At 34.4% G+C, this 25,596-nt stretch overlaps 1 protein-coding gene across 1 annotated transcript in view; it reads left to right on the top strand.

Moving 5' to 3' along the window:
• The window catches only part of LOC116291028 (ribosomal protein S6 kinase beta-1), a 31,270-nt gene extending 6,614 nt beyond the window's left edge, over positions 1-24,656 (top strand). The window contains exons 5-18 of the mRNA XM_031698151.2: positions 2,844-2,915; positions 3,447-3,522; positions 5,208-5,265; positions 5,520-5,582; positions 5,779-5,816; positions 6,755-6,936; positions 7,798-7,839; positions 9,417-9,482; positions 9,931-9,993; positions 10,393-10,470; positions 11,439-11,546; positions 11,999-12,069; positions 15,597-15,632; positions 20,526-24,656. Of these exons, the coding sequence (XP_031554011.1) occupies positions 2,844-2,915; positions 3,447-3,522; positions 5,208-5,265; positions 5,520-5,582; positions 5,779-5,816; positions 6,755-6,936; positions 7,798-7,839; positions 9,417-9,482; positions 9,931-9,993; positions 10,393-10,470; positions 11,439-11,546; positions 11,999-12,069; positions 15,597-15,632; positions 20,526-20,775 (1,203 nt within the window). The 3' untranslated portion in view covers positions 20,776-24,656. The remainder of the gene's footprint in view (positions 1-2,843; positions 2,916-3,446; positions 3,523-5,207; positions 5,266-5,519; positions 5,583-5,778; positions 5,817-6,754; positions 6,937-7,797; positions 7,840-9,416; positions 9,483-9,930; positions 9,994-10,392; positions 10,471-11,438; positions 11,547-11,998; positions 12,070-15,596; positions 15,633-20,525) is intronic.
• Positions 24,657-25,596: the final 940 nt, after the last annotated feature.

The following is a 25,596-nucleotide window of genomic DNA, read 5'->3' on the forward strand; positions in this document are numbered from 1 at the left end:
GCTGCCAGGATTATTGCACGGCTTCCTCCTTTTTGCCACATCGCACCAGTTCTATTCCATTTATACTGGCTACCTATTAGATATCGTATTCATTTTTAACTCGTGGATACGCGAAGCGTAGAAACAAGTTATTGTGAGGGGTCTGAATATGCAAATGTGTCACTCGCTCACTCGCTCACTAAGATGTTAGCAGATCGATAATTAAACGTTTAGCGATCGTCTTACGTCATTTGATTACGAATGTTACACGACACTAGCAAGCACAAAGCTCTTATACCATATAGATTACTTTGTTATTTTATATGAGGAAACGAAATGCTGATGTTCCATGTGGGATCAGTTTCTAGCACTTGTAGGGTGCCGTGGGGGCCCACTGTGCATGCGCACACTCGCACATAGTTTTATCTTCGAATTATTCATATTAAAAGAATCAAGGAAAGATGCAAGTTGAAATAAAATTATACGATTAACACCTGAAATAAAATTTCAATGACTTAGACCTTTTTTTCTTATGTATTTTAAAAAGTAAACAAACACGCTTATTAGGTACAACGTGATTTTTCAGAAGACTCGTAGATCGAGCCGGTCATCGAAAAAAGCTATTTTAATAAGAACTCAAGAGAGGCTGATTTCACGCTCTGGAGGACTTTATTCTCCATACAGACAGCTCAAAGTCACGGCGGTATTCAGGAATAAAATCTCACAAACTCGATCGAGCGAAGTTTTAATATTACTGATCAACAGCTGTATTTACTAAGTGACTTCTTAAGAAAATAATCAATGTAGATGTTCGTAGATAGTAGAAAAATAGTAAAAGATGAAAAAAAGAACAATTCCAATGGAGTTTTGAAGGAAGTTCGGCCAGTTTTGTCATTTAAATAAGCCGTTCTGAATAAAAAGTAGATTGATCGCCACGCATTACAAGATTACAAACAGCCGAAGCAATGCTCAGATTGTATGTTGAAATGTGCAAAGGTCTAACGAGAATTCGCTCCAATAAATAATCATTAATTTACCGACTTGGATGAAGACGAAATAAATATCATTTCTAAATGTATTTCTATAAAATATTTGCTTAGTTCACAGTGTAAATAAATAGTTTCATTTGAAGTAGGAGCCGTGACCCCTGAAGGTCAAGATAAACAGTAATGTAAATTAACACGCATAACGCAATGCTTTATGTTGATCGTCCCGATTGTATCATAAACGGTCGATTATCTTGTATATTCAGTTTTGAGCTCGTAGGTCGAATGATTCCTGAAATAAAACACACAGCCCGCTTTGAAACTGAAAACAGAGAAAGCGTTTTCAAATAGATCTTCTTCCAATTGTACTCTATACTTGACTCAGTTGACTCTATTGCGAAGTCGTAGTCGAAGTCGTCTTTCGTATTAATTGAAGTTCAGACAATTTTCAATTCCAAACTCAACAAACTAGCGAAGAACTAGAAGCTAAAAGGAAAATAATAAGGACGATTACTCATCTTACTAGGTAAATTGAGCATTCAAAATATTAAATCGAGCGAAATATTTGGAATCCGTTTAAGAATGTCAAAAAGCTTAAAGAGGGCACAGGAAGACCAATCTTCCAAAAGTGCAACAAGTATCCACGAGTTCGCCTAAGGGCCTTTGATAAGATATTACTGTTAACATTTTGTTTACGTGGGCTAGCACCACAATATTTGTCTAATTTGGTTTCAGTAAGTAATGTTTCTAGGTATGACCTCCAGAATCATAAGGGCACTCTAGCTGCTTCATGTGAATCCAGCTAGTGGGAAATGTAAAAAAAAACTTTAGGTGACAGGGCTTTTCAATCTGCTGCCCCTAAACTGTGGAACGCTCTTCCTGTTGAAATCAGAAATGAACTGTGTATTGGGAAATTCAAATCAAAGACATACCTTTTTAAATTAGCTTTTACTTAGAATTTTATACATCTATATTACTATATGCTATTTATTTTATATATTTATGTTATTATAATTATACTATACTATATTATAAAATAACTGTTATGAATGTCGCGTTCTGATTGGTTTGGAGCGTGTGCTTTATGAGAGCACATTGCATGCGCATGCACTTTCCGTTGGTCCATTCCTTTCTATTATTGTAATTTGTATTTTATAAAAGAAATAAACTTGCTTGCTGTGCTGTGTGCACTCGAGAAGTGTCCAGAAACACTCCGCTACGCGTCGTGCTTCTCTTAACACTTCTCTCGTGTTCTGCCAACCCCTGCATGCTTTATGACAGCACACAGCACGCACGTGCATTTTCTATTTCTTCATGAAAATACCATTGTTTCAAGTTCCTGACTTTCTGTGACGTTGATAGGCATATTGAAAGTGCTGAACCAATCATCTACATTGCCAAAATCTAAAATGGACAATAAATTCCACACCATTCTCATGAAATCTGCATAACACAGTGTAAATGAGTCATTAAACTCAATCTTTTTTAAGACAAAACTTCTTCAAAAATCAGATCACGTCCAAGGTATTCGTCATTTGAATCTTTCCGACAAAAACATTTCTTAACTTGCTTAAGAATACCAAAAATCTGCATGAAAAAGTGCCTAGACATTTTCTGAATTGAATGAAAATCAAGCATGTTTACTTCTGACCAAATATATCCAGTGATAGCTCTCCAATCTAGACCCCAAAACATTTGTCAGACTGGTACAGTATAACAGAACTTTGATTCTTGTATGTAAGTGATTCAGATATATATACTGTAAGAAAGAAAAGGCGTGACACATGGTCTTAAATATACATTGCTACTGCAGTGAAGAGATCTAATGATCATAAGAAATACTTATTGTTAACATCATTGTGTTTCTTTAACTACTAGGCTGCAATTATTAGAAGTCAGAAAGACACAGCTCATACAAAAGCTGAGCGAAATATACTGGAGGAAGTAAAGGTATTAATTGTCTCTTTAAAAAAAATGAAAATTATGAGCAAAATATAATCTGGAGAACTGCTTTTGGCCTTGGGAATAGGTTTCTGACATGCAATCTTGTCTAAGGATCCACCGCTCCTTAAACTACTTGAAAACATCTGGACTTTGCTATTCATGTTCAGTACTTGAAGATCCCTTCATAAATGAGACTCTAAGAAAAGTCCTTGATTACTAAAAAACAATAAACAGTAAATCACCACATATAGTGGTGGAACCATATTGGGGTTGAAGTGGGGTGCTGAAGAGTACAAGGTACCCTGTAATAGTCAATCCTCTTTTAAAAATCTTGGATCTACCTCTGCTATCAGCACAGGCATCAAGTGTAAACATGTACTTACACTGTAATCTAACCATGTTTTTCAAAATCAAGGAACACACATCTCTCTACAAATCACAAACATAAGATGGGCAAAATGTATGAGAGGGACATGCTTATTATTCACAATATTGTAGTTATCAATAATATTTATCTTATTAATTTTTGCTTTACAGCATCCATTTATAGTGGACCTGATCTATGCATTCCAGACTGGTGGTAAATTATATCTCATATTAGAATATTTAAGTGGTGAGTGTATATAAAACCCTAAAATAATGATTGAAGTTCAGAATTTCCCTTTAAGGACGGTGCCTACTATTGTCCACGCGCCCACGTACTGCACATCTACTGTACATTCAAGGAATTTCAAAATATATTACTCGAATTGCACAAAAGAAAGTGTTTATTTTCAATAAAAGTTTAAGAACAAAACTATTTTAAGTAACCTAGGCTTGTTAAAGAGATAATTTGCTAAGGTTTAAGTATTATTGACAAAGAATCATAAGTTTTTTTGGTACATGTTTTGAAAAAATGGCAGACTCATAGTCCTAAAAAACCAAATCCTTTCAATGATGGAGCTTAGCTTAGTTTACCATTTCTCTAGATTTAACCCTATATTAAAAACAAACAAGAAATACATTTCTCATACTCATGAATATTTAATGAGGAGAAAACAAAGCAAATCACTACTGTGACGGTGGTTTGGAAATGTGTTCTTAATTTGCATTAAATTTCGTAAACTTTTTCTTTGATTTTCTCCAAGAAATATTCATTAGTTTGAGCAGTAATTTCAAACACTTGAGAGAGTTCTTCCTCTGATTTCCAAAACACCTCAAAGTCAGTTAAAAAAACCCGGCTGCGCCTCATTTTTTCAACTCACTTTTCGGTGTTTGGAAATTGGAGGAAGAACTCTCTCGCGTGTTTGAAATATTACATCAAATTGAAACTTTTCCAATAATATATAGGTGTGTAATTATAGTTTTGAAAATCTTTTTTTGGTTGCTAAATACTTTCATCATGAAAGTCTTCTACTTCAGAGTTTTCAAACTAAAAAATCATCTTATAACGTACCAAATGTTTCAGAAATTCCTTTCTGCTGTAAAGTAAAAAGTCAATAATAACTCTACATCAAACCCAATATTCTTCCTGGAACTATAAAGCTTGAAAACGTTGAGTTTTTCTCTGTGTTTTTCGCTGGCATGGCAGGGAAGCAGCATGCCTTAGTATTTGCAAACGTGCCGAAAACAGAGTTTGTCACGCCATTTTGTATGCTGTGTAACGCTTGTCACATATTCGGCATAAGATTTATCCCGAATGGTATTCTTTAAAAATTCGTATTTCTTAAAAACCCCTTGATACCCCTATTTTTTCTTTGTTTAAATGATAAAGTAAATGCCAAACTAGTCTTGTGAAATGAAAATCATAAAAAATAATTGGTTTTTAAAGTAGGGTAGGAGCACGAAGCTAAAAATTTATATATTGTATAGCCAACTATTAGAGTCATGGTAGTTTTTTTTCATGTTGGTAAAATCATGACGTCATCACTTTTTAACGATTTTTAAGCTTTATTTTTTCTCTTAAATGCAGGGTGACCCCTACTTTTCTAACCAGAATATAACAACCCTTTGATAGGTTAAAACAATTCACATAGTCATTAAAAGATAATTGATTTTCAATTAGTTAGGCACCATCCTTAAATGTATCAAACTACCATCATGGGCAGATTTATGGCCACAACCCCATACCCCTTTTATTTTGGCTAGTCATAGTGGTTCTTTTAATGCTGAAGTTTTCCAGGCCCCCTTTCTCTGATTCATAGAGGTTCCTCAAAGTCAGAATTTTCCAGCCCCCCCCCCCCCCCCTGATCCCATTCCTCGATCTGTCCCTGACCATGGTTCTTTCTCAAACATATTTTTCTTTTCTTTTTTCTGAAGGTGGAGAACTGTTTATGCAGCTAGAAAGAGAGGGAATTTTTATGGAAGATACTGCATGGTGTGTACCTTTGACCATGTCAGGGCTTAAGATAACAGCCAGTCAGTCACAGGTCATGATGATTAGCCAAATCAGTTAGATCAGTCATACCCATATTCTGGCCAGACATTGTCTGATGATGGGTCTTATGTTAAGCCCTGTAAATATGCTAATTATTATTTATTTCAAAGAGATTTAGGACAATAGGGTGATTCTGGGATATGAGAAATATTAGAATGATTGACTAATGAAGTTTCCTTTCCTTTTATTCTTAGTTTCTACTTATCTGAAATCTCAATGGCTTTGGAACATCTACACAAGATGGGTATTATATACAGGTATGCATCACTAGTATAACAAATGATTACAGAAGAGTGTACTTCTGGAACATATGAAAATATAATTTACCTCCCCCCATCCCCCAAGATCCTGGTTTTTAAACTCCATTCTAAAAATATGCATTACATGCTTCGCTGATGAACTGTAATCTATTATTTAAATGTCTGTCGTTAATATTGGCTTTCTTTATAACAGGGATTTAAAGCCAGAAAATATTTTATTGGATGCTACTGGTAAGTTACTACCAGAATTCTTTGCAAATTCATTCTTATCCAACTCTTGTTTCATAAAAAAATATAGCAAGACTATTATTGCTATTAATTAAGGGGACAAAACAAAGTGTGTAAAGGATTCTGTTAGAGAAAATAATGATGCTATTATGTCATTATTATTTGCCCAAGTCCAAGTGAATATCAGTGAATATTTACAGAGACATAGTTTTAGCTAAGTATTATTGTAGACTTGAATATCAGAACAAAATTCAAGATAGAGAAAAGAGCTAAATATTACTTTCGCTCTTCCCAACTTGGGCAAACCTCATAATCACAACTTGATAATCCCTGGTCGCTCAACCAATCACAGCACATGAAGCTCTATATTCAAATCTAAAGTTATTAAAGTGTATGATTATGTAACAAAATGGTATGAGGGTGAGATTTCCGCTTTTGACCAATAATTGCATTGAATCACTGTCATTTTTGACACTATTTTCTGCACAATATGTCATTTCCTGTACAATTTTTGAAAAAATACCCAAAATAAGTGGTATCTGGTCTCTTCGATCCACAGTCATTTCGATCCAGGTCGTTTTGATCCTGATTGTACGCTTTACGTAAATTTAAATCACTGGAATTATGAATTATAAATATAACATTTTATCATATAATTATTCATGAAACACCTATATTTCTCCTTTTCGAAAAACTGATATATCAGTACCATGTGTATTTAAGCTATTAGTTTATAAATAAAAACTAAAGGCCCGTCCAATTTTGAAAACATTCAAAACATCACTCATACCTATAAATCCCGAATCATACTCAAGATCCAGATCACATCATTCCACTTTCCAAAATTTTCCCATTTTTCCACGCTGTTTTCATTTTTCTGCATACTGTATTAGATGCAATGTCATAACAAGATAATTAAATCTGTTTCATTATTTTATTAGGGCATGTAAAGCTCACAGACTTTGGACTATGCAAAGAGTCTGTTTTTGAGAACAACTTGACACACACCTTTTGTGGCACGATTGAATACATGGCACCAGAAATCCTGACACGCAGTGGTCACGGCAAGGCAGTAGATTGGTGGAGCCTTGGAGCATTAATGTATGACATGCTGACAGGCAGCGTAAGTCTTACAAATCTTGAATATCATAGGTTGTGTGCTCAGATTCGAAAATGAGGCATTTACGGGCAAAATTTTACGCTCGCTAAGGAAAACACACACAAAAACTTTGAAATTATTTTAATAAAGGAATACTTTGAAGTATCTTTTAGTCTGTGAGCAGAATTAGAACTTTTTGAAAAAATATATAGCTCACTGCATACAAAATATTTTCTTCTAGGGATTACAAAATCACCTATAACTCTATGGTTTCCAAAGGTTTCTTATAAACACTGCCCAAAAATGCCTCGTTTTTATGTTGAGCCTGCGATATTTAGTAAAGTGCTTGTTCATCTCCAGTGTGGAAACGAGCAAGGGACTGGGAATAGTTTTGAATTTTAATCTAATTAGCAAAAAACCTTTCGTCATCTGAGAAAGCATCTCAATAAACCCCTTGCAGCTAGTTGGAATGCAGCTCAATTTGGAGGACAACAATAGGCTTCCAATTCTCAGGAGATTGAAATTCTTTTGTTTTGTCTTTCAAATTGAGCTGCTTTGACATCACATGCGAGGGGTCCCTGTTAGGAAGTAAAAATTCTAGAGTTTGTCCTCAAATATATACAAAGCTTAAATTCAAATCACAGAAATAAATGTACTGTCAGTCAGTACCTCTTCACCTTAGGTAGAATGTTTGCCCTATTTCAGATTATGTGCCATTATCAGATTTGTGCAGAGGTTTCCTTTCCCTCTTGTTTACAGGGGGAAATAAGGAAACCTCTACCAAGCAAGGTACAGCCTAGTAAACTACAAAGCTATAATGTGTCACCCTTGTTAAAGTTCAAAGATAATTTCAGTTTCTTAGTGTTATTTTGATCTAATTTTTAGCCACCATTTTGTGCCGAGAGTAGAAAGAAAACAATAGACAAGGCAAGTATGATATGAGAACATGAATGAAATATAAACTTTGTTATTAATAGTTTACCATTTAAATGATACAGTAATGATAAAAAGGTAAATTTTACACTGTGAAAAGATCAAAAAACAGGCGTTTCGGACGCTACAGTGTAGTCCATCGTCTATTACTTCAATGTTTTTCATCTTTTCACAGTGTAAAATTTACCCTTTTATCATTACTATTTCATTAGAAACAATGACACAGCTCACACTAGTTTTTAGCTAGTTATTTTTCCTTTAAATGATATGTAATTTGGAAATATTTATTTAACTAATGATATCATTTGTGTAAAGTGTTTTCACTTTTCCTCCTGTCACTTTCGTTAATTCATTCCTAATTTGATTCCATTCATTTGTTCTAACCTTTATTTGATTTCCCTCCCCTCTTCCTTCCTTCGTCGGGTTTTTTCCTTCCTTCCCTCGTTTGCTTGCTTCCTTTCTTCCTTTGTTTCTTCCTTCCTTTCATTTTTCTTTCCTTTTAAACTGGTGGATAATACGCGAAGCATAGAAACAAGTTATTGTGAGGGGTCGGAATAATGCAAATATGTCACTCGCTCACTCACTCACTAATATGTTCGCAGATCGATAATTAAACATTTATCAATCATCTTTCGTCATCTGCTTACAAACGTTACACAAAATTTACTTTCGGACTTCGTACGAACATGAACAAACTTCTCATCCAATAAAGGGTTAAATCAGCTATATCAGGAAATGGAATTTCGCTGTTCGGTGTGGGATGATGTCTAGCACTGAGTATGGTCACACTCGCACATAGCTTTACCTTCAGATTTTTTATTCAAAAGAATCAAGGAAAGATCGATACAGGTTGGATCAGATTAAAAAATAGACTCCTAAACTAGAGAAGAATACTATAATAAATATTAAAACACGAGAAGCATAAAAAGGTAGGTTTAAATTTGATATGAACAAACTAAGAATAATTCTTTTATGCCATTCAAGATAATTCCTAGGATTCACATTGAAAAGTCAGCGGACAACACCAAAAAATGTGTCAGTCTTTCTATACAGACTGGAATGAAAACAAGTTAACTAACTTTTCTAAACAAATCAATATAGAATATCCGCTTATTTCACAGTGTAAGTAAATAGTTTCTGATGAGACATGATGATGAGAAGGTCAAGATATAAGGAGTGATGTCTCATTTTCTCACTGAACTCTGAAGATGACTTCCGATCAGGTTGTCGAAATATAAGTCACCACCAACAACAATCTTTCTGAAGACTACACTCACCCGGATGATCACATTTCACACCAAACTTCAACACCTGGGTTCAAACCATTTACTCTTAAGGAGTAATTTAATGTGCATAATGCAACAGTCTTGACAACGAGACGTAAGAGGAGCATAGGGAACCCAATAGAGGGATTTACACAAGTTTGCCATGCAAGCAATATGATTTCCTTCCTTCCCCCCCTCCCTCAACGCACTCATCTGAGGGTTTCATATTGGTGTCCAATATGGAACCCTCAGTTGTTACCTAAAATGACTTCAAATTTTTAATTGCTTTATATTATTCCATTGTAGATTTTAAAAGGAAGGCTGGTTCTTCCTCCATACCTTACACCAGAATCTAAAGACTTTCTCAGAAAGGTTAGTCACTAGTCATAATGGTAGCACACTCTCAATTAATGAGGTGTCCAGGGATTCTTTGAGTAAACACTCGCCTTTCACCTCTGGGGTCTTGGGTTTGATTCCTTGACTCGCTAACGTGATGAGTTAGCAGAGTTTGTTATGTTCCACCCTTAACTCAAAGTTTTATTCCAGGTTCTCCAGGTTCTCCAGTTTTCATCCCTCTGTAAAACTTAATACTGAACACTAAATTACAATTTGATCTGTGACTTTGCCGTGTAATTTGAAGTTTTTTTAATAGAAACGTACTCAAACAAGAACTCAAATGAAACTATTTTACTCCTATAAAAGCTGTCATCAGTTCTCAAGACAAAAAACTAACACTTACAAAAATTATTAAAATAATTAAGAATAAGAACATAAGAAAAAGAATAATAATTATCAAGAATGTATTATCAATTTTTTTTAGTTGTTGAAGAGACATCCTCAGTCACGTCTTGGAGGAGGTCAAGATGACGCCAAAGCTATTAAGGTAATGCATCATGGGATTCTTTGAATAAATTTATTCCCGGGGGGGGGGGGGGGGTGGGGTGCTCACAGGTATGTGCCACCAAACAGGGTATGGTTATCAGCGATTCTACTCTGGAACAGGATATATAAAATTGCGCTCGCTCTGGGATAGGGTATATGAAATCGCGCGCTCTCCTTTCTGGAACAGGGTATCCATTTTCGCAATACCGGAACTGGGTATGATTTTCAGCGATCTTGCTCTGGAACAGGGTATGAATTTCAGCGATTTTACTCTGGAACAGGGTCAGGCATCAGAGGGCTCAGCGGCACATCCCTACCCTAAACGGGCAAGAGTACCCCCCTCCCCCCGGGATCTATTCCATATGATCTGTGAAGTGAGTATATCCTTTTCTTTCTTCAGAGTCATCCATTCTTCAGAAACATCAAATGGGATGATCTTACTTCCAAGAGAGTAGAACCACCCTTCAAACCATCAATCGTAGGTCATTGCAGGGCTTAAAATAATGGCCAGTCATTCTGTGGCCATGATCACTGGCCAAATTAGTTTTAGCTTGGTCATACCTCATTTCTGGCTCAAAGTTACTGGTCAAAATGATTGGCAATGCAAAACATTTTTACTCAACAAGTTCCAATTCTTACCAGACATTATCTGATGACAAGCCATTATTTTTAGCCCTGTCATTTTGTCTCTTGCTGCAGATTAAGTACATATTGTGATCTTTTAATCTTTTTCAGACTTATTGTATGCCATCACTCTTTGGTGTTTCATAGTTCAAGGACTATGAAACATTCTAAAAAATGAAGAGCTGATATACCAGACTATATTGCCCTAACCTCTTCCTCTTCATGCTTCCTGTAGTTGTGAAACTCTCTTTTTCATCTTATGAGCAATGTGGCCATTTTTCAAATAGTACCAAAAAGATTTGGAATGCAAATATTTATTAGCAATATTTATTTGCAGAAGGCAAAGTGATTATCCGTGATTATTATGCTTTGAACTCACTATCTGAACCTACAGATAATTCTGGCTGTAGGTGCCTTACAGCATTGTCTTTTACTAGAGTTATATTTCTTTGAACCTCCATCAAAAGTTTGTGTTAATAGTTTTTTGATTGTGGGTTGGTCCTTGTTTTCTTTCATTTTCTGCAGCTTTGGGAAAAGGTGTTTTACTTTCTATATGCAAGGTAGATGACAAATCCTCTCCTTGCTCTTGTAGTTGCTGACTTTTTCTTGTCATTCATGAAAGATTGGCTGGAATGGCATTCTTTGTTAGGGCCTTTAGACGGAATTGGCAGAGCTACTAGAAACATGTCCTACTGCTCATTATGATTTTTTTTTTCAAATTAAGAATATTAAAAGTAAAGAAAATAACACCCTTGTTATTAATAATACCCTGTGGTGTCACATAATTTTCTGTGTAATAACTGCAGTGTATTTGGTCTTTAGACTGGGGATGATGATGTTAGTCAATTTGATAGCAAGTTTACCAGACAGACTCCTGTTGACTCTCCTGATGACTCTATGCTTAGTGAGAGTGCGAGTAATATTTTCCAGGTAAAAAAATACTAGAATTTCAGGGCGCTTTCCATTAGGTCAAACCTATCAGTCTGAGTGGACAGTTCTCAACTGGCATTTGCAGTTCTTTAGAACTGGTTAACCAAGGTCTCAAAACTAATAAGAACTGACCTGCACTATTTTAGAACTGGCCACTTGGACTGGTCGGTTCGACTTAATGGTAAGCACCCTTAGTCTTCATGTTTTAATCCTGGAATTTTAATTAGGCTGTCATCTCTCCTCTCCTTTTCCATTTCTTTCCTTTGATTTTCTTACCTTTGAATTGCTTTGTTTTCAATTTCTTTTTTTTCCTTACCCAGTTTCTTTTTTATTTTCTTAGGAAAGTAAATGTAGTTTAAAACATTTATTCAGCAATGTTTGCAACTTATGATAACCAGATAATGTAGATAAGTAGATAATATTAATTTTAATGTTTCCACTTCTGTTTCTAGGGATTTACCTATGTAGCTCCATCAATATTAGAAAATTTGAAGTTAGATCATGCACTGCCCTGGAAAGTAAGGTATATAGATCGTCTTGTATAATATTGATTAGCATATACCAACTTGTGTACTTCCTAAGAACGTGTGCCCTCATTGGTTAATTGGAGGTGAATATTGTACGATATTCACCTCTGAATCTCGGAATATTGAGTTGGCAACAAAATGGCATCTGCCGGCAATTGTTTTGCTACGCTTTCCGATGAGGAAATTGAAAAAATGAAAGTAAATGATGCCATTCCTATCAATACCTATCAAGGCAACGAAGTATGGCCTAAAAGTTTTGCTAAAAGTTTTGCTAAAAGCTTTGCGTGAATTTGTCACGCAAACTAAAAGTTTCTGTTTGTTTGTTTTTATTGAATTATTGTATACAAAAATAAGTTACTCTGTACACAAGTTAGTATATGCTAAAACAATACTATTCATCTCAGGCTCAGTGAATATGGAGAATATTTACCTCGCCACTTGAAGACTCGCGTCTCGGTAAATATTCCCCGATGTTCACTTCGCCTTTGGCGAATAATTGCTAAATATTTCTTACTACAGTATATGGGCTTTAACGGGCCAGCCAAATCAAGGCAAGAACTTATGGTGAATAGGTTTCAAGGGCTGAATTTTGGGACAGAGCTGAGAGCCTTAATCTTGACCCCAATATCAGTTCCAGAATCCGTTGCGCCACTTCTTTTAATAGCAGTTTTCCATCAAACTTTAGAAGAGCTACTTCCAGACAATCTGCTGAATGAATATAATGATCAATCTCATTAGCAGATTACTTTTTTCAGTGTGGTATCAACCAGAGAGTATTTAATTGCTTTGGGTGCACACAGGTCCTTCAAAACTCCTTGAATTTGACATTTCGTTGAAAAGTCCTTGATTTTTAACTCGTGGATACGCGAATGTATTTCTATAAAATATTTGCTTAGTTCACAGTGTAAATAAATAGTTTCATTTGAAGTAGGAGCCGTGACCCCAGAAGGTCAAGATAAACAGTAATGTAAATCAACACGCATAACGCAACGCTTTATGTTGATCGTCCCGATTGTATCATAAACGGTCGATTATCTTGTATATTCAGTTTTGAGCTCGTAGGTCGAATGATTCCTGGAATAAAACACACAGCCCGCTTTGAAACTGAAAACAGAGAAAGCATTTTCAAATAGATCTTCTTTCAATTGTACTCTATACTTGACTCAGTTGACTCTATCGCGAAGTCGTAGTCGAAGTCGTCTTTCGTATTAATTGAAGTTCAGACAATTTTCAATTCCAAACTCAACAAACTAGCGAAGAACTAGAAGCTAAAAGGAAAATAATAAGGACGATTACTCATCTTACTAGATAAATTGAGCATTCAAAATATTAAATCGAGTGAAATATTTGGAATCCGTTTAAGAATGTCAACAAGCTTAAAGAGGGCACAGGAAGACCAATCTTCCAAAAGTGCAACAAGTATCCACGAGTTCGCCTAAGGGCCTTTGATTATAAAAATACCCTTGAATTCACATTACTCATCCTTGCAAAACAATTGATTATATTACTATGTGACCAAGTAAACAACACGTACGAGTTTCGTCTTTACTATAACTCAGTTTATTACCACAACGAAACGGCGAGAACTACGAAAGGTAATAGAAAAATTGATTAATTACACATCTACGATGTTGTTTTTCAAATGACTATAAGTATTTCTGTAATCTTACACTAAATACACTGCAACTAGGATTAGCTTAGACTGGTGTTTGGCCATCCTAAATTACCTATTTACAAACATAGCGACTTCGGCTATCTGGCAACTTACGATATAACTTATAAGACATTACTATTGAAGTAATTTTATATTTGAAACAACAACTAAACAATCTTGAAAATGGTTGCTTAAGGCAACCTGAGATCAATTGTTTTTCTTACATTCTCTAGTTTTGCGTAAAGGAAACAGACTTCTATGCTTAAGTAATATATAATAACAATGTTTTACTTACCAGTTTCGATTATTTCTAGTCTTTTAACTAACTTAATTAACACAACTTTTCTTGACTCTCTTTGAATGAACGTTGAACACAACTGAACTGACAAAGTAAATAACTAACGACGAAAACTTCGTCATACTTTTGTTTTAAATTAACGACAAAAAAACCACATCATACTTTTTGTATTTTCATGCGCGCTCTAAATTTCTAATGATGAGTGCGCGCGCTAAAAACGTTATGAAAACAACTGAAAATATTCAACTTGCCACACTCACCCCCACTTTTAAGAAATTGTCGTCCTCGACAATTCTAAACTATAAATAACATAAATTAAACATAAGTAATAGTCGAAACTTCGACCAAGTTCATCGTTGGCTGTCTACTTCTTTGCTTTTCCTCCAGTCGCTTGGACCTTCTAAGAGGTTGCACTGCTGACCAATCTTGTTCAGACGCTCTTACTCTTGGATCATCTAAATAACCCTCGCTTGTTGTCTTTGGTTTGGTTGGTTGTCTAGGCACACAGTAAAACACGTCCTCCTCCTCTTCGTCGTCATCATCTGACATTACTGACGAGTCAGCTGGTCTCTTTCCTGGTCCTGATGGTTCTCTGAGAGTAGACTGCTGCTCAAACATAGGGCGACACAATCTGAACGAGCTACGATGAGCTCGACGAGATGTGCCATCAGCAACTGATCTTAAAGTATAAATAGGGCTCCCATCCTCCGGTACTTTAACAACCACGTACAAAGTAGGATTCCACGCATCTTGGATCTTATTTCTTCCTGGAATTCTATTCCTCATGTAAGCGTGATCTCCAACGTTGACTTTAGGATCACAGATCTTTTTTGCAAGGTGTTTAGTGCGTTCTTCGCTACATTTCTGGAGCTGCTTGGCTGCATTCTCATAACCTTTGAAGAGTCGTTCCCTGTGCATCCTCAACCATTCGTCAGCGTTTTCTGCAGTTTCTTCCTCTCTCGAAGATTTATTCGAGTTTGTTGCGTTACGTTTGTACTAGCCATATTTGGAATGATGATGTAAGTGATCACGCAACAGTATTCGTAATTTGAAAAATAAATCAGTTCTGCTCCAGATTTTGTGCTGTTTAGTTGTGTTTTTGTTTAGTCCAAGTTTTAGTTTTAGTTTCACTTATTTTCCTGCGACCTATCTTGGAAAAGACCTGCAATGAGTTTCATCATCTTTGCCGTTCAACATCCACTTGGTCACAACTATTTGGATTCCTGATATCAGTGGAGAATGAGAATGAGTTTTACATGAAAATGCAGGTCGGCAGTAATGCAGGCTCAATACATGTGCTCAACCGACATCAGAAGAATATCTTAGTATTTTCCTAAGTGTTTCTTAGTTGTCCATTTCCTGATATAAAACTAGGACAAAAGGAAGTTTTTAATGTCCTTGAAAACATTGTAAAACTCCTTGAAAAGCCCTTGAAAAAATGAGAGAATATCAGTGCGCCCCCTATAATAGTATCAATCAATGGAATGAATATCATGAATCTTTCACTCAGACAAAAAATGTTTATTGTTAGCATCCCAGTCACATGATCATTATTAATTTAATTTCTCCAGGTCTCCCAGAAAGAACACAGGGCCAGGCCCAATGAGGTAAGAATTAATCAATGATTAAGTCAGTCTGCATTATTATATATTTAATATTGAGTCATATTTAACATGTTGCTGATATAATAAATAGCCCCTGGATATGTCCAAGCTAAGACATAATATTTTACCATTTTAAAGTGGCTTGCCTCGGGGTTTTTTTTTTTTTTTTTGCGTTAAATTAGCAACATTTGATTGGCTCTAGCTCTGGTCCCAAAGCCTCTTTTTGCTAGATTTTTCTGCACTTGCTTGGTAAAAAAATGAACTTTATAAAAAACGAACTTTATTGAAAATCGGTAATGTCACATGATGAGGGAGTGATGACGCTTTCTAATTTATATAAAGCGCATTTTCAGAAAAAAGCAAGCTGAACTTTGAAAACTACTTACATACCCTGAAGCTGTAATTGAGGTCTACGTAGTTTGAAGAAATTTCATCTTGCCGTTTTTTAAATCATTACAAAAGAAAAGTTTGAATGCAATAATGGATTTATTTTGTAACTTTTACAATAACCATGCAATCTGAAAAAGGTACTGCAAAATCTTGGCTTCCAGATATTGTCTAGAACGTAGCTAGCATTCTGTGAATTAAAAGAAATATGGCTTGTGCTATTTTGATTAGGAATGATATGATATCTATTGCGTCCTTACGAAATACAGATTATGCTATCTTATTATGCTATATTAATTTTAACCCTATATTTGTTTTAACCATACTTTTATATTAGCTATATATTAATTAATTTGTTTTAGAGTATCATTATTATAACATTTTAGTCTAGTTATCTATATATATTTTATAATTATTACGTCTTAATTATAGTTTATTTGTGATGCACATTGTAAACGCATTGAGGCGTAGCGAAATGCGTCATAAAAGATGTAAATTAATGTCATGTTAGTAGTAATGTTCCTTGTTTTCCCTCAAATATAGTTATTTTTACCTTTGAAATTGCCATTAATAAAACTGTGATAGATTTTTAATTTTTTTTTATCATTGACAACTCAACAATTATTTATCGATTTTAAGCATCTCTATGGTTGACTCAAATAGTAATCTGAATTTAGGGATATTTATCTTTACTTCTTTCAAGGTTGTTTTACAGTATCATGTTGATTGTAATGAAGTGCTAATACTTATTCAAATTTTTATGTCTCCAATTTTTAATTTTATGCTAAGAGGTTGATGGCGTCATAATTCTCAGCTCCTAGTTTGTTTCAACATAGATTTCAGTATATCTCTGAGAGTATTTGATGAAGGTCATTTAAACTTTGCAGTATACTTGCATTCAAAATATGTAACATGACAACTCACTGGTGTCCAGGACTCTAACAATAATTTTAGCCTCTCAACGATTGCTTTGTATTTTTCAATTATTTTGAGCAAAAAATTGTTGGACTAAATTTTTGCCTGACCATAACAAATATTAACTTCTCTCATAAAGGTAGAACATACAACAATCTGATTCCCAGGGCCTTCTGTTCTTGCTTTCCCCCCCCAAATTGCGGCGCTTGAAGGAATTCAAAGAGAACTTGATTAAATCTGGTCACATGATCAAAAACACTGCCAGATTTTTTTTACTATTAAAACAGCCATGAGAAAGTCAGTGAGGAATTTTAGCATGTTTTTTAAGGTGTGATACCAAGGTTAGAGGCACTTCGCATACCCCTAGGTCGGTAATTGCAGATTTTTAAAATCTTAGGTTTGGCCACATTTGAAAAGTTATGCCATACCAGTCAGTGCTAGAGGGATTTTTGACCCCACCCACCTCCCCTTCGGCAATGTTTATTCCCCAAGAATAACAGTTCAGTACTGCGGCTTAATCATAACCTTGGCAAAATTTGTGTCCCCAAAACTTCAGGTGAATGTTTAAATGGCTGTTTTGCTGGTGAAAATGATTTAGTACGATTTTTTGAGTATTTCGATTATGTGGTTTTCATTTGAAAATAGTGGCCAAAATAGTGTTCCAGTTGTTTAAAATGTAAGGGAAATGAATTCGTTGTTCCTGCATGTTTCAGATCAAAAGACAGTTTTTAGATTGTTTAAATCATGAAAGGTTGCAATTGCGCTTCAATGCAAAATAAGTTATCAAGTCAAGTTAAACACACTGAAACAATGTTTTGGGGTAATAGCTTTGTCTGATGGTTGCTTTAATATAAAGTATCGAAGACGGTCTTTTTCTTAGTATCAAAATAGTCTGGTTCATGAAGGAATTACCAAAATAGCTTAGTGGACATGGATTTCATCTGTTGTACTAGCTTGAAGTTTTTTGTTCGTTTATTAAAAATGCTGTAAATATATGTGCATAATAATTCAACTATCGTCGAAACTGAATCTCTCTTGCTGTGGACTTGTGAATCTCTCTTGCTTTTGAACTTTGTTGTTAAACTGGAGCAGAATTCCCCGTAATGTGAGACCTACAAGTCCTAACTTGTAAACCAATATTTCATAAATTATTTCATAATTAGTGTGCTAAACAGTTATTGGGTCATTTTCTAGAGTTCTGTGAAAAATGGGGACGATCAATTTTTTTTTTTTAATGAATACTAAAAAGTTACAATTTTTCTTTATCTCCTACTTAACCGCATAACTATAAATAACTATGGTTCTATTTTTTTTTTTTTACATACACCGACCTCCTCCACATAACTATAAATAACTATGGTTCTATTTTTTTACATACAACGACCTCCTCCACATAGCTATGGTTCTATTTTGTTTAATTTACTCTACACAATTTATTATAGATAAAATGATTTTACTTGAAAAGGCCTGTGAAACCTAGTCTTACAAATGGAGACAAAGAGTCAAACTATAAAACAAAAGAACGGAATGCTTTCTATCATTGTTACCTTTTAGCACTTTTTATAACATACGTTTTTTAATTGTAAAACTATTTTAATGCCTTATACAAAAATATTATATATACATATATATATATATATATACATACATACATATACACATATACACACACACACATACACATATATACATATATATATACATACATACATACATATATACATACATACACACACACACATATATATACACATATATACATACACACATACAAACATATATATATATACATACATACACACATACATATATATATAAAACAAAAAACACTATGCTGCCCCTAGCCATTCAGACGCTTCATTCTAATGCTAGAGATATTTTACTCCATTTACTATTATGCTTTACAAGAATACCTTTTGACTCGGCCATTTTATGCTCTATTCTTCTGTTGTGTTTAAGAACATTTTTGAAGTGGGATAAAGTGGGTATTTTTTCTTTATCTCTAGATTTATAAAGAAATATTTTAAAACATAACAGAACATAGTTAAGTACGATATCATCAACACCTAGTAATATATTATACAAATTGGATTCTGGCAAATTTATTCCGAACTCTTTAAAATGATCACGAATTTCAAAATATAGATTCTTAGACTCCACACACTCAACAAACAAGTGGTCGACTGTTTCAGGATGCATATGGCAAGAAGAACAAGAGGAATAATCGAGAATTCGAAAACGATGTAAATTGCGATTAAGAAACAGTATATTATTGAAAAGCTTATATTGAAAAAATCGAGAATAGGTATCTATGGATGTCTTATATATCCTATTATAAATACTATTCCAATCCCAAAGATCATTCTGATTTATTCTTTTTACTAAATTACCTTGAGAGGTCGGATGTTTGAATTTTTTCTCTATGAACCACTGGTACAGCTGCTTTGTATTTATTTTACTCAATTCCCTATTTTGATTCCCTAATTTTAAGCTATCAGGATTCTGTTTGAAAACATTCTTTTTTCCTTTTATTTGTTTTTTCCATAACGCCGGGATTGCTTGCTTTATTCCAGCCCATCTCATGAAATCTTTATCCCGAAGTCCTTTACGTTTTGCATATTCCCAAGTTATTTCACCATTGTCATCACATAGGTCTGAGATGTTTTTAATATCCAAGTCGACGAAGTAATCATAAAAAACGGAGTTTCCTCCTATTTGTATATATCTATTATTCCAAATGTGTTGATTATATATATCATTTGGTTCATCACTATTACTTTCTGATATCTCTGACCACGTTATTAGTACACTCTTGTAAAAAGCTGGAACAATATTTGGTATCCTTTTTCTATCAAAATTTATCTTTAATTTGGTGAAATCCTCCTATACTTTTAAGATATGTGGATGGAATTTTACTTAAATTCTTATTTTCTTCATTGGATCGGAATAGTTTAATTGCCCATTTGGCTCGATTAGCTTTTATACAGGCTTGAAAATCCGGCAGTTTTAATCCTCCTAACTTATAATCGCCAATTAACGTACTGTGTTTGATTTTTGGTTTTTTTCCATTCCATATGAAATTTTGTACTGTACTCTCTATTATCTTAACAAAATCTTCTGAAACATGAAGCACGGAACAAACGTAGAGTAATTTAGGCAGCGCGAGTGACCTCAAAACTTGGATTTTACCATAAAGTGTTAGGTTTCTTGTCTTCCATAACGATAAAATTGTCTGAAAATTAGTGAATATCCGTTTAAAATTTTGTTCATATCTACACTTATCATTATACGAGAAGTATATACCCAGTATTTTTATCCCTTCTTGATAAATGTATCGACGATCAATGTATTTCTTAGTAAAATATGGTAACTTCTTTCTTGACATCTTCTTGAAACCAGCAATTATCCTAAATACTGGTAACTACCAAACGCATAAGTTGATAAATAACTAAATGAATATCAATGCATTTTTAATATTTTTATGAAATCCTGGTCAGAAAGAGGGGAGGGAGAGGTGGTGCAAGCGTGCCCTTTGAAACACCCCTAGATCTGCCCTAAAAAGCACTAACCCTTGAAAATTGTTCGTGTCCCCAGCCCGGCCAAGGTCAAGGGTGCTGGTGCTAGTCAATTTGGCTTTGATAGCTCCTGGAAACCGAACCGAGAGGAAATCACTAAAAGAACACTAAACTTCCCTTCAGCTGATAATATTAATGATGTTGTCATGGCGACGCATGATACTAATGGTACTGGCCCAGACGAGCCGGGATTAACCAATCAGATGCAGTTTTCTTCTTCGTGTGCGGTACCAAACAGAACTTCAAATATGCCTATTTCAATGACATGATAGCTGATTGATACCTTTTATGGAATATATTAACTCTGATCATAGGATATGAAATGCTCTGGAGCACTACTTCAAACAAATGACCTCTATTTGATCTGACACAACATACTTCTTATACGTTATACAGAGTATTCACGAATTCTACTGGGTGGTGAAATACTTTGAAATTTCTTTAATTGATAGCTTAACCTGAACACATGCAAGAATATCTTTTGAATACATTGGTATTTATTGCTCCGGACTGATTCTCAAATGACACGTTTAGTTTGGATCGCCTTAATCACATTCTGAATGCATCAAAATTCTTCCATCAGCCTAAAATGATGAAATCATGGCAACATTTAAATTCCATGTACTCATTAGAGTGCTTCATACTTGGCTCATCTAAAGCACTTCCATGTTAATGCTGATCAAATAAGGTTAAAGGTCTTGCTACAGATTCTTACTTCTGGTTCAGAACGAGAATTTGAAATTTCTGGGTGATGATCCACAAAGTCATCAACCGTCACATTATCAAAGCTGTGTTCCAAAACGTGGGACATTATTTGGTTGGTACAAAAGGCAACCAAAGCATGAGTGTCTAAACGGGATTATAAGGTGTAACACAAGCTGGTGAGTGAAAGGCATACTATACATGAGGGGTACAATGAATGGGTCCATATTCCAGTGGTACTCTCCTACATGGCTATTTGTTGGAAGAACAATATAATTGAACCAGTCGAGTTCAAGCACCTTGGATGACAACGAATCTTTAAGGAAGTCAAGTAAAATGGGATTTTTATTAATTTTCTTCATTAGGCAAAGACTAATCAGGTTTTAATAGTGATAATTTTCCTTAAATATATTAAGTTATCATGTACCAAATTGTTAGCCGAAATCTTCACATTTTTGCTATTTCTCTTCACCATCCGTCTAATTTCATAAAGGCTTGGCAGGAGTGATGCTCACAGCATTGGTATGTTCAAGGAATGTCATGTAGCAACAAAGCTATGAATTAAAGAAAGTTACTCAATTCTGTCCAGCGGTATACCAAATTAATCAAATTTCAGTGGCTGAGAACTTCATGCCATTGCCAGCAACATTCCAGGTAAAACGTGTTGCGTTCAACAGTCGCATTGTCTGTCCAGGATTCTCAGCTTGGATATCCAATATTTTGAGTGCCTAAGCTTACAATCATTACTATTAATTACATTTTCACAGTCCTAGAAGCCAATCAGCGAACATCCATGACTTGATATATCCTTGCTTTATTTCTTTCACTCCAGAAAAAAAGCGTTTTGTCTCAAAAATCAAAACTCACGAAAGAAAAAGTCCAAAAATGTTTTTGGTCATTGGTTGAAAATAATTTGGTTTTGAAGAGAGAATAGGAAATTTGGATTTTGAAAAAAACAAAAAAACATTGCGCGAATAGATTCGGAATCGACTGAATTGGTAACGCACTAAACATATTGAATGTCTAAGCTTTTCTTACTTTCTTTTTTTCTATTCTTTTTCCTTGTGATGATATTTTTTTTACATGAGAGGACATATTTAAGTCAAATGCAGGAAATTGTCAAAACCTTTTTAAACGTTTTTCTAACTATTCAATGAAAATTTTGTTGAAATTGAACGATATGCTAACTTTACAAATAGATGTTTGTATATGCTGAGCCATTGAACCAGTCAAAACTTTTGACATTTCCTCATCGTATGTCAAACCTCGGAAATCTTATTGGTTGTTTCCTTCCAAGTATGAAATCTGATGAACTCCAATACAAGACCTTTACTTGCAATTTTTTAGTCTTTTACGCAGCATATCCTAGAAATACTTAAAAATATATAATTTTTTAAAATTTTGCTATCCATTTTTAATTGCAATCCATTATTTATTTTATTTTATTTTATTGAATTTGCTTTCACTGCGGAGTAGACCTTTTTACAGATACAGTGGCCATCTGAAATTTAATATTGTTTTAATAAGACATCACTAGATGCTGAGAGGGCAACTGTCAGGCTGTCTTTATATTCATTACACTTTTCAAAGAGAAGTACATCTAGAAAGCAATAAAATTTGCTGGTAGGCAACTATTTGAAAATGTAATAGACTTGCACAGCTGTGAGGTGTCTTTTTATTTAACTTTACACTTTTCAGTGAGAAGCACATCTAAAATAATTTTAATTTTAGTTTTGCTGGTAGTTGCAACGATATTAAAAACACCAAGAATATTATTTGAAAACATGACCCCACCACTCTATGCTTTGTTTTATAAATTTTCTATCTTTGGCTCTTGGCATCACATCATTCAAGATGGCTGCGGTATTAGTAAAAAGTTCTATTCATAAAAGGAAACCCATAAAAGCCTTCATAAGTCTGATTTTATATCCCTAGATTAGAAAAGAGAATATATCAGCAGATTATTGGGAGAAGGGTATGAAAGTCTTCGTCTTTCATGATTCTTAACTTAAGAAAATAATGATTATTTCCAAAAGTATTTGATATTTATCTGAAATTTTTAGTGTTTTCCATCTTATTTGTGCTGGCACATTGCATTGATTATTCCTTATAAATTGATATTAATGGTCAATGTAATTTAAAGTAATTCTTTGGGTTTACAGACGATTTGGAGCAGAAAACAGTTTATTGCACTCAAATGAATTTCTATTTAAACCAATGGAAATGAACAAATAGACAAAGAATTCACATCATCCAATAACAGCAACGATACTAGGACGCTTAAAGTGGTTGGATTTTTATAGTTTTCCCCTGTATTTAAATCAAATTTAACATTATACTTTTTTACTTAATTTCTTTGTGTTCTTTTCCTGCTTAATTGTTGTTTAACTTAGAAGGTCAACAGGTTTAAAATAACTAAAGATTTGAATTTATTCCAGTAACGGCCGTTTCATAATTGGCTTTATTATAACGTATTAACAGCAACGTGAAGTGTGATGTAAATTGCGTCATTAATACTCAACCACCTGTCAATCACGAAGCATTAAAATAATTAAGCTAGTTCTCCTTCAATGCCATTAAAACAAAGACGTCCTGGGATAGGTGACAAGGCAGCTTCCCATCATCCCCCCATCTGCTCACTTAATGCAAATATTTTGGCAAGTATGGTGGCACTGTGTTTACAAACTGATGACAGATGTAGCACCAAAGTAAGCAAACGTATTATCTATCTTATCTTATCTTACTATCAATCACGACTTTTTGAAGTTGACTTGGGTGAAATAGGACATTTGCATGATGGCATTATTTGACTCCCACTTCCATAATGCTTGGCAAATTCTTATTTTAATTTGTATTCCCTTGTGAGAATAGTAACAATTAGTGCTAATTAACTTAAAGAAAGAAAGTCTGCAAGGGAGTCTGGTAGTGGAGGTTAATGAGAGACCATCATGCAAACGTCCTAATGATATACAACTAGCAACTGTTAAAGTCAAAACATGTCAAAAGTCCTTACAATGTCATTTTTACTATTTCTATGGCCTGAAACCAGAAATCTAGATATATATACCAAGCTTACAGACTTTAATTCCCCCCTCCAGTCAAAACTCCGATATTACAGGAAGAGACATCTATTAATAGTAAAGAATCGCCTTGGTATTCTAAAAGGAGCAGAGGAACACAAAGACAAGATAATTAAACAAGTATAACATTCATTTCATTCAAATATTAGAGAGGGAAAACTATAAAAATCAGTTTAGGTGTCTTAGTGTTCTCGAACACAGTAATATTGGAAATTAATTGAGAGCTGAACTGTATCCTGCTCACAAAATCAGATGAGAATATCTGTCTGTAGGTGGGTTTACCTGTGCTTTAGAGAATTTAAAATGCTGTAGAAAATAATATTTTTGCTAAATATAGTGTAAGAAATAAATGCTCTGATAAAAAATTACGAGGAAATGATGTCACTTTTCAGTTTTTAAATTAATAACATACTTCTGGCTGTCTGACAATGACCTCCATTATAGCAATTATCATTGCCATAATTTTATAGTGCTTGTTCAAACCAAGTGAAATAAGATCTTCACAGGCAAAATTGCAAGATGTAGACCCATAATTCCATGCTAGAGATCTCGGTAATATTTCTCTTTTAAACACTAAAAAGAAGAAAATAGCATTCTAATCATGCATTTTGATAGTATCTATTGTAAGTTAATCTTAATTATGCACTCCCTGTATGAACAAGTGCGTACGCATACAAATAAAATAAAAATGACGCATAACACAGGAGCTAAATATGACAATAGGAAAATATTTATTGACAACGGTTCTCCAAGAAAAATTAAAATAGCCATTTTCAATCTTTGGAATATAGAACTCCTGGCTCGGTTTTTTCAACTTTCTAGAAAAGTTTGGTTAAGAATGCCATGTCTATAGCAGAATAGGTCTCTTTAGCTTGATGATAATGTTCTCCAATTTTTAGATCATGTTTTATTCTGATGATGATGATGACTTTATTTCAAGTGGGATAAGACATTGAGGCTCGGGTCAAACATTGAACTCACATGAGCCAAATGGATAACAAAGCGGTCTTCCTTAATGCCATTAGGCTCGGCTCATGTGAAGTTCAACGTTTGGTCTAACTTACCAGAGTTATCTAATCTTTGTATAAATCATGAATAATTAATGAGCATTCAAGTCAGTCCAATTTCAGAAATCGGGTCACATAAAAATATCACGTCATCCTGATACAAACGCAAAATGCTAATTAGATGCAACTACTAGTGGATGCATACTGTTCTTATACAGCACTTGTGATTGTATCTAGTTTACAACATTCGCATCCTTGTCGTATCAGCTATACAATCACTCACCATGACCCTGTTATTCTC

The sequence above is a fragment of the Actinia tenebrosa genome, unplaced genomic scaffold (genome assembly GCF_029948245.1).
Source record: "Actinia tenebrosa isolate PJP-AT-01 unplaced genomic scaffold, QUT_ActTen_1.0 PGA_scaffold13__45_contigs__length_12533684, whole genome shotgun sequence".
Lineage (NCBI taxonomy): Eukaryota > Metazoa > Cnidaria > Anthozoa > Actiniaria > Actiniidae > Actinia > Actinia tenebrosa.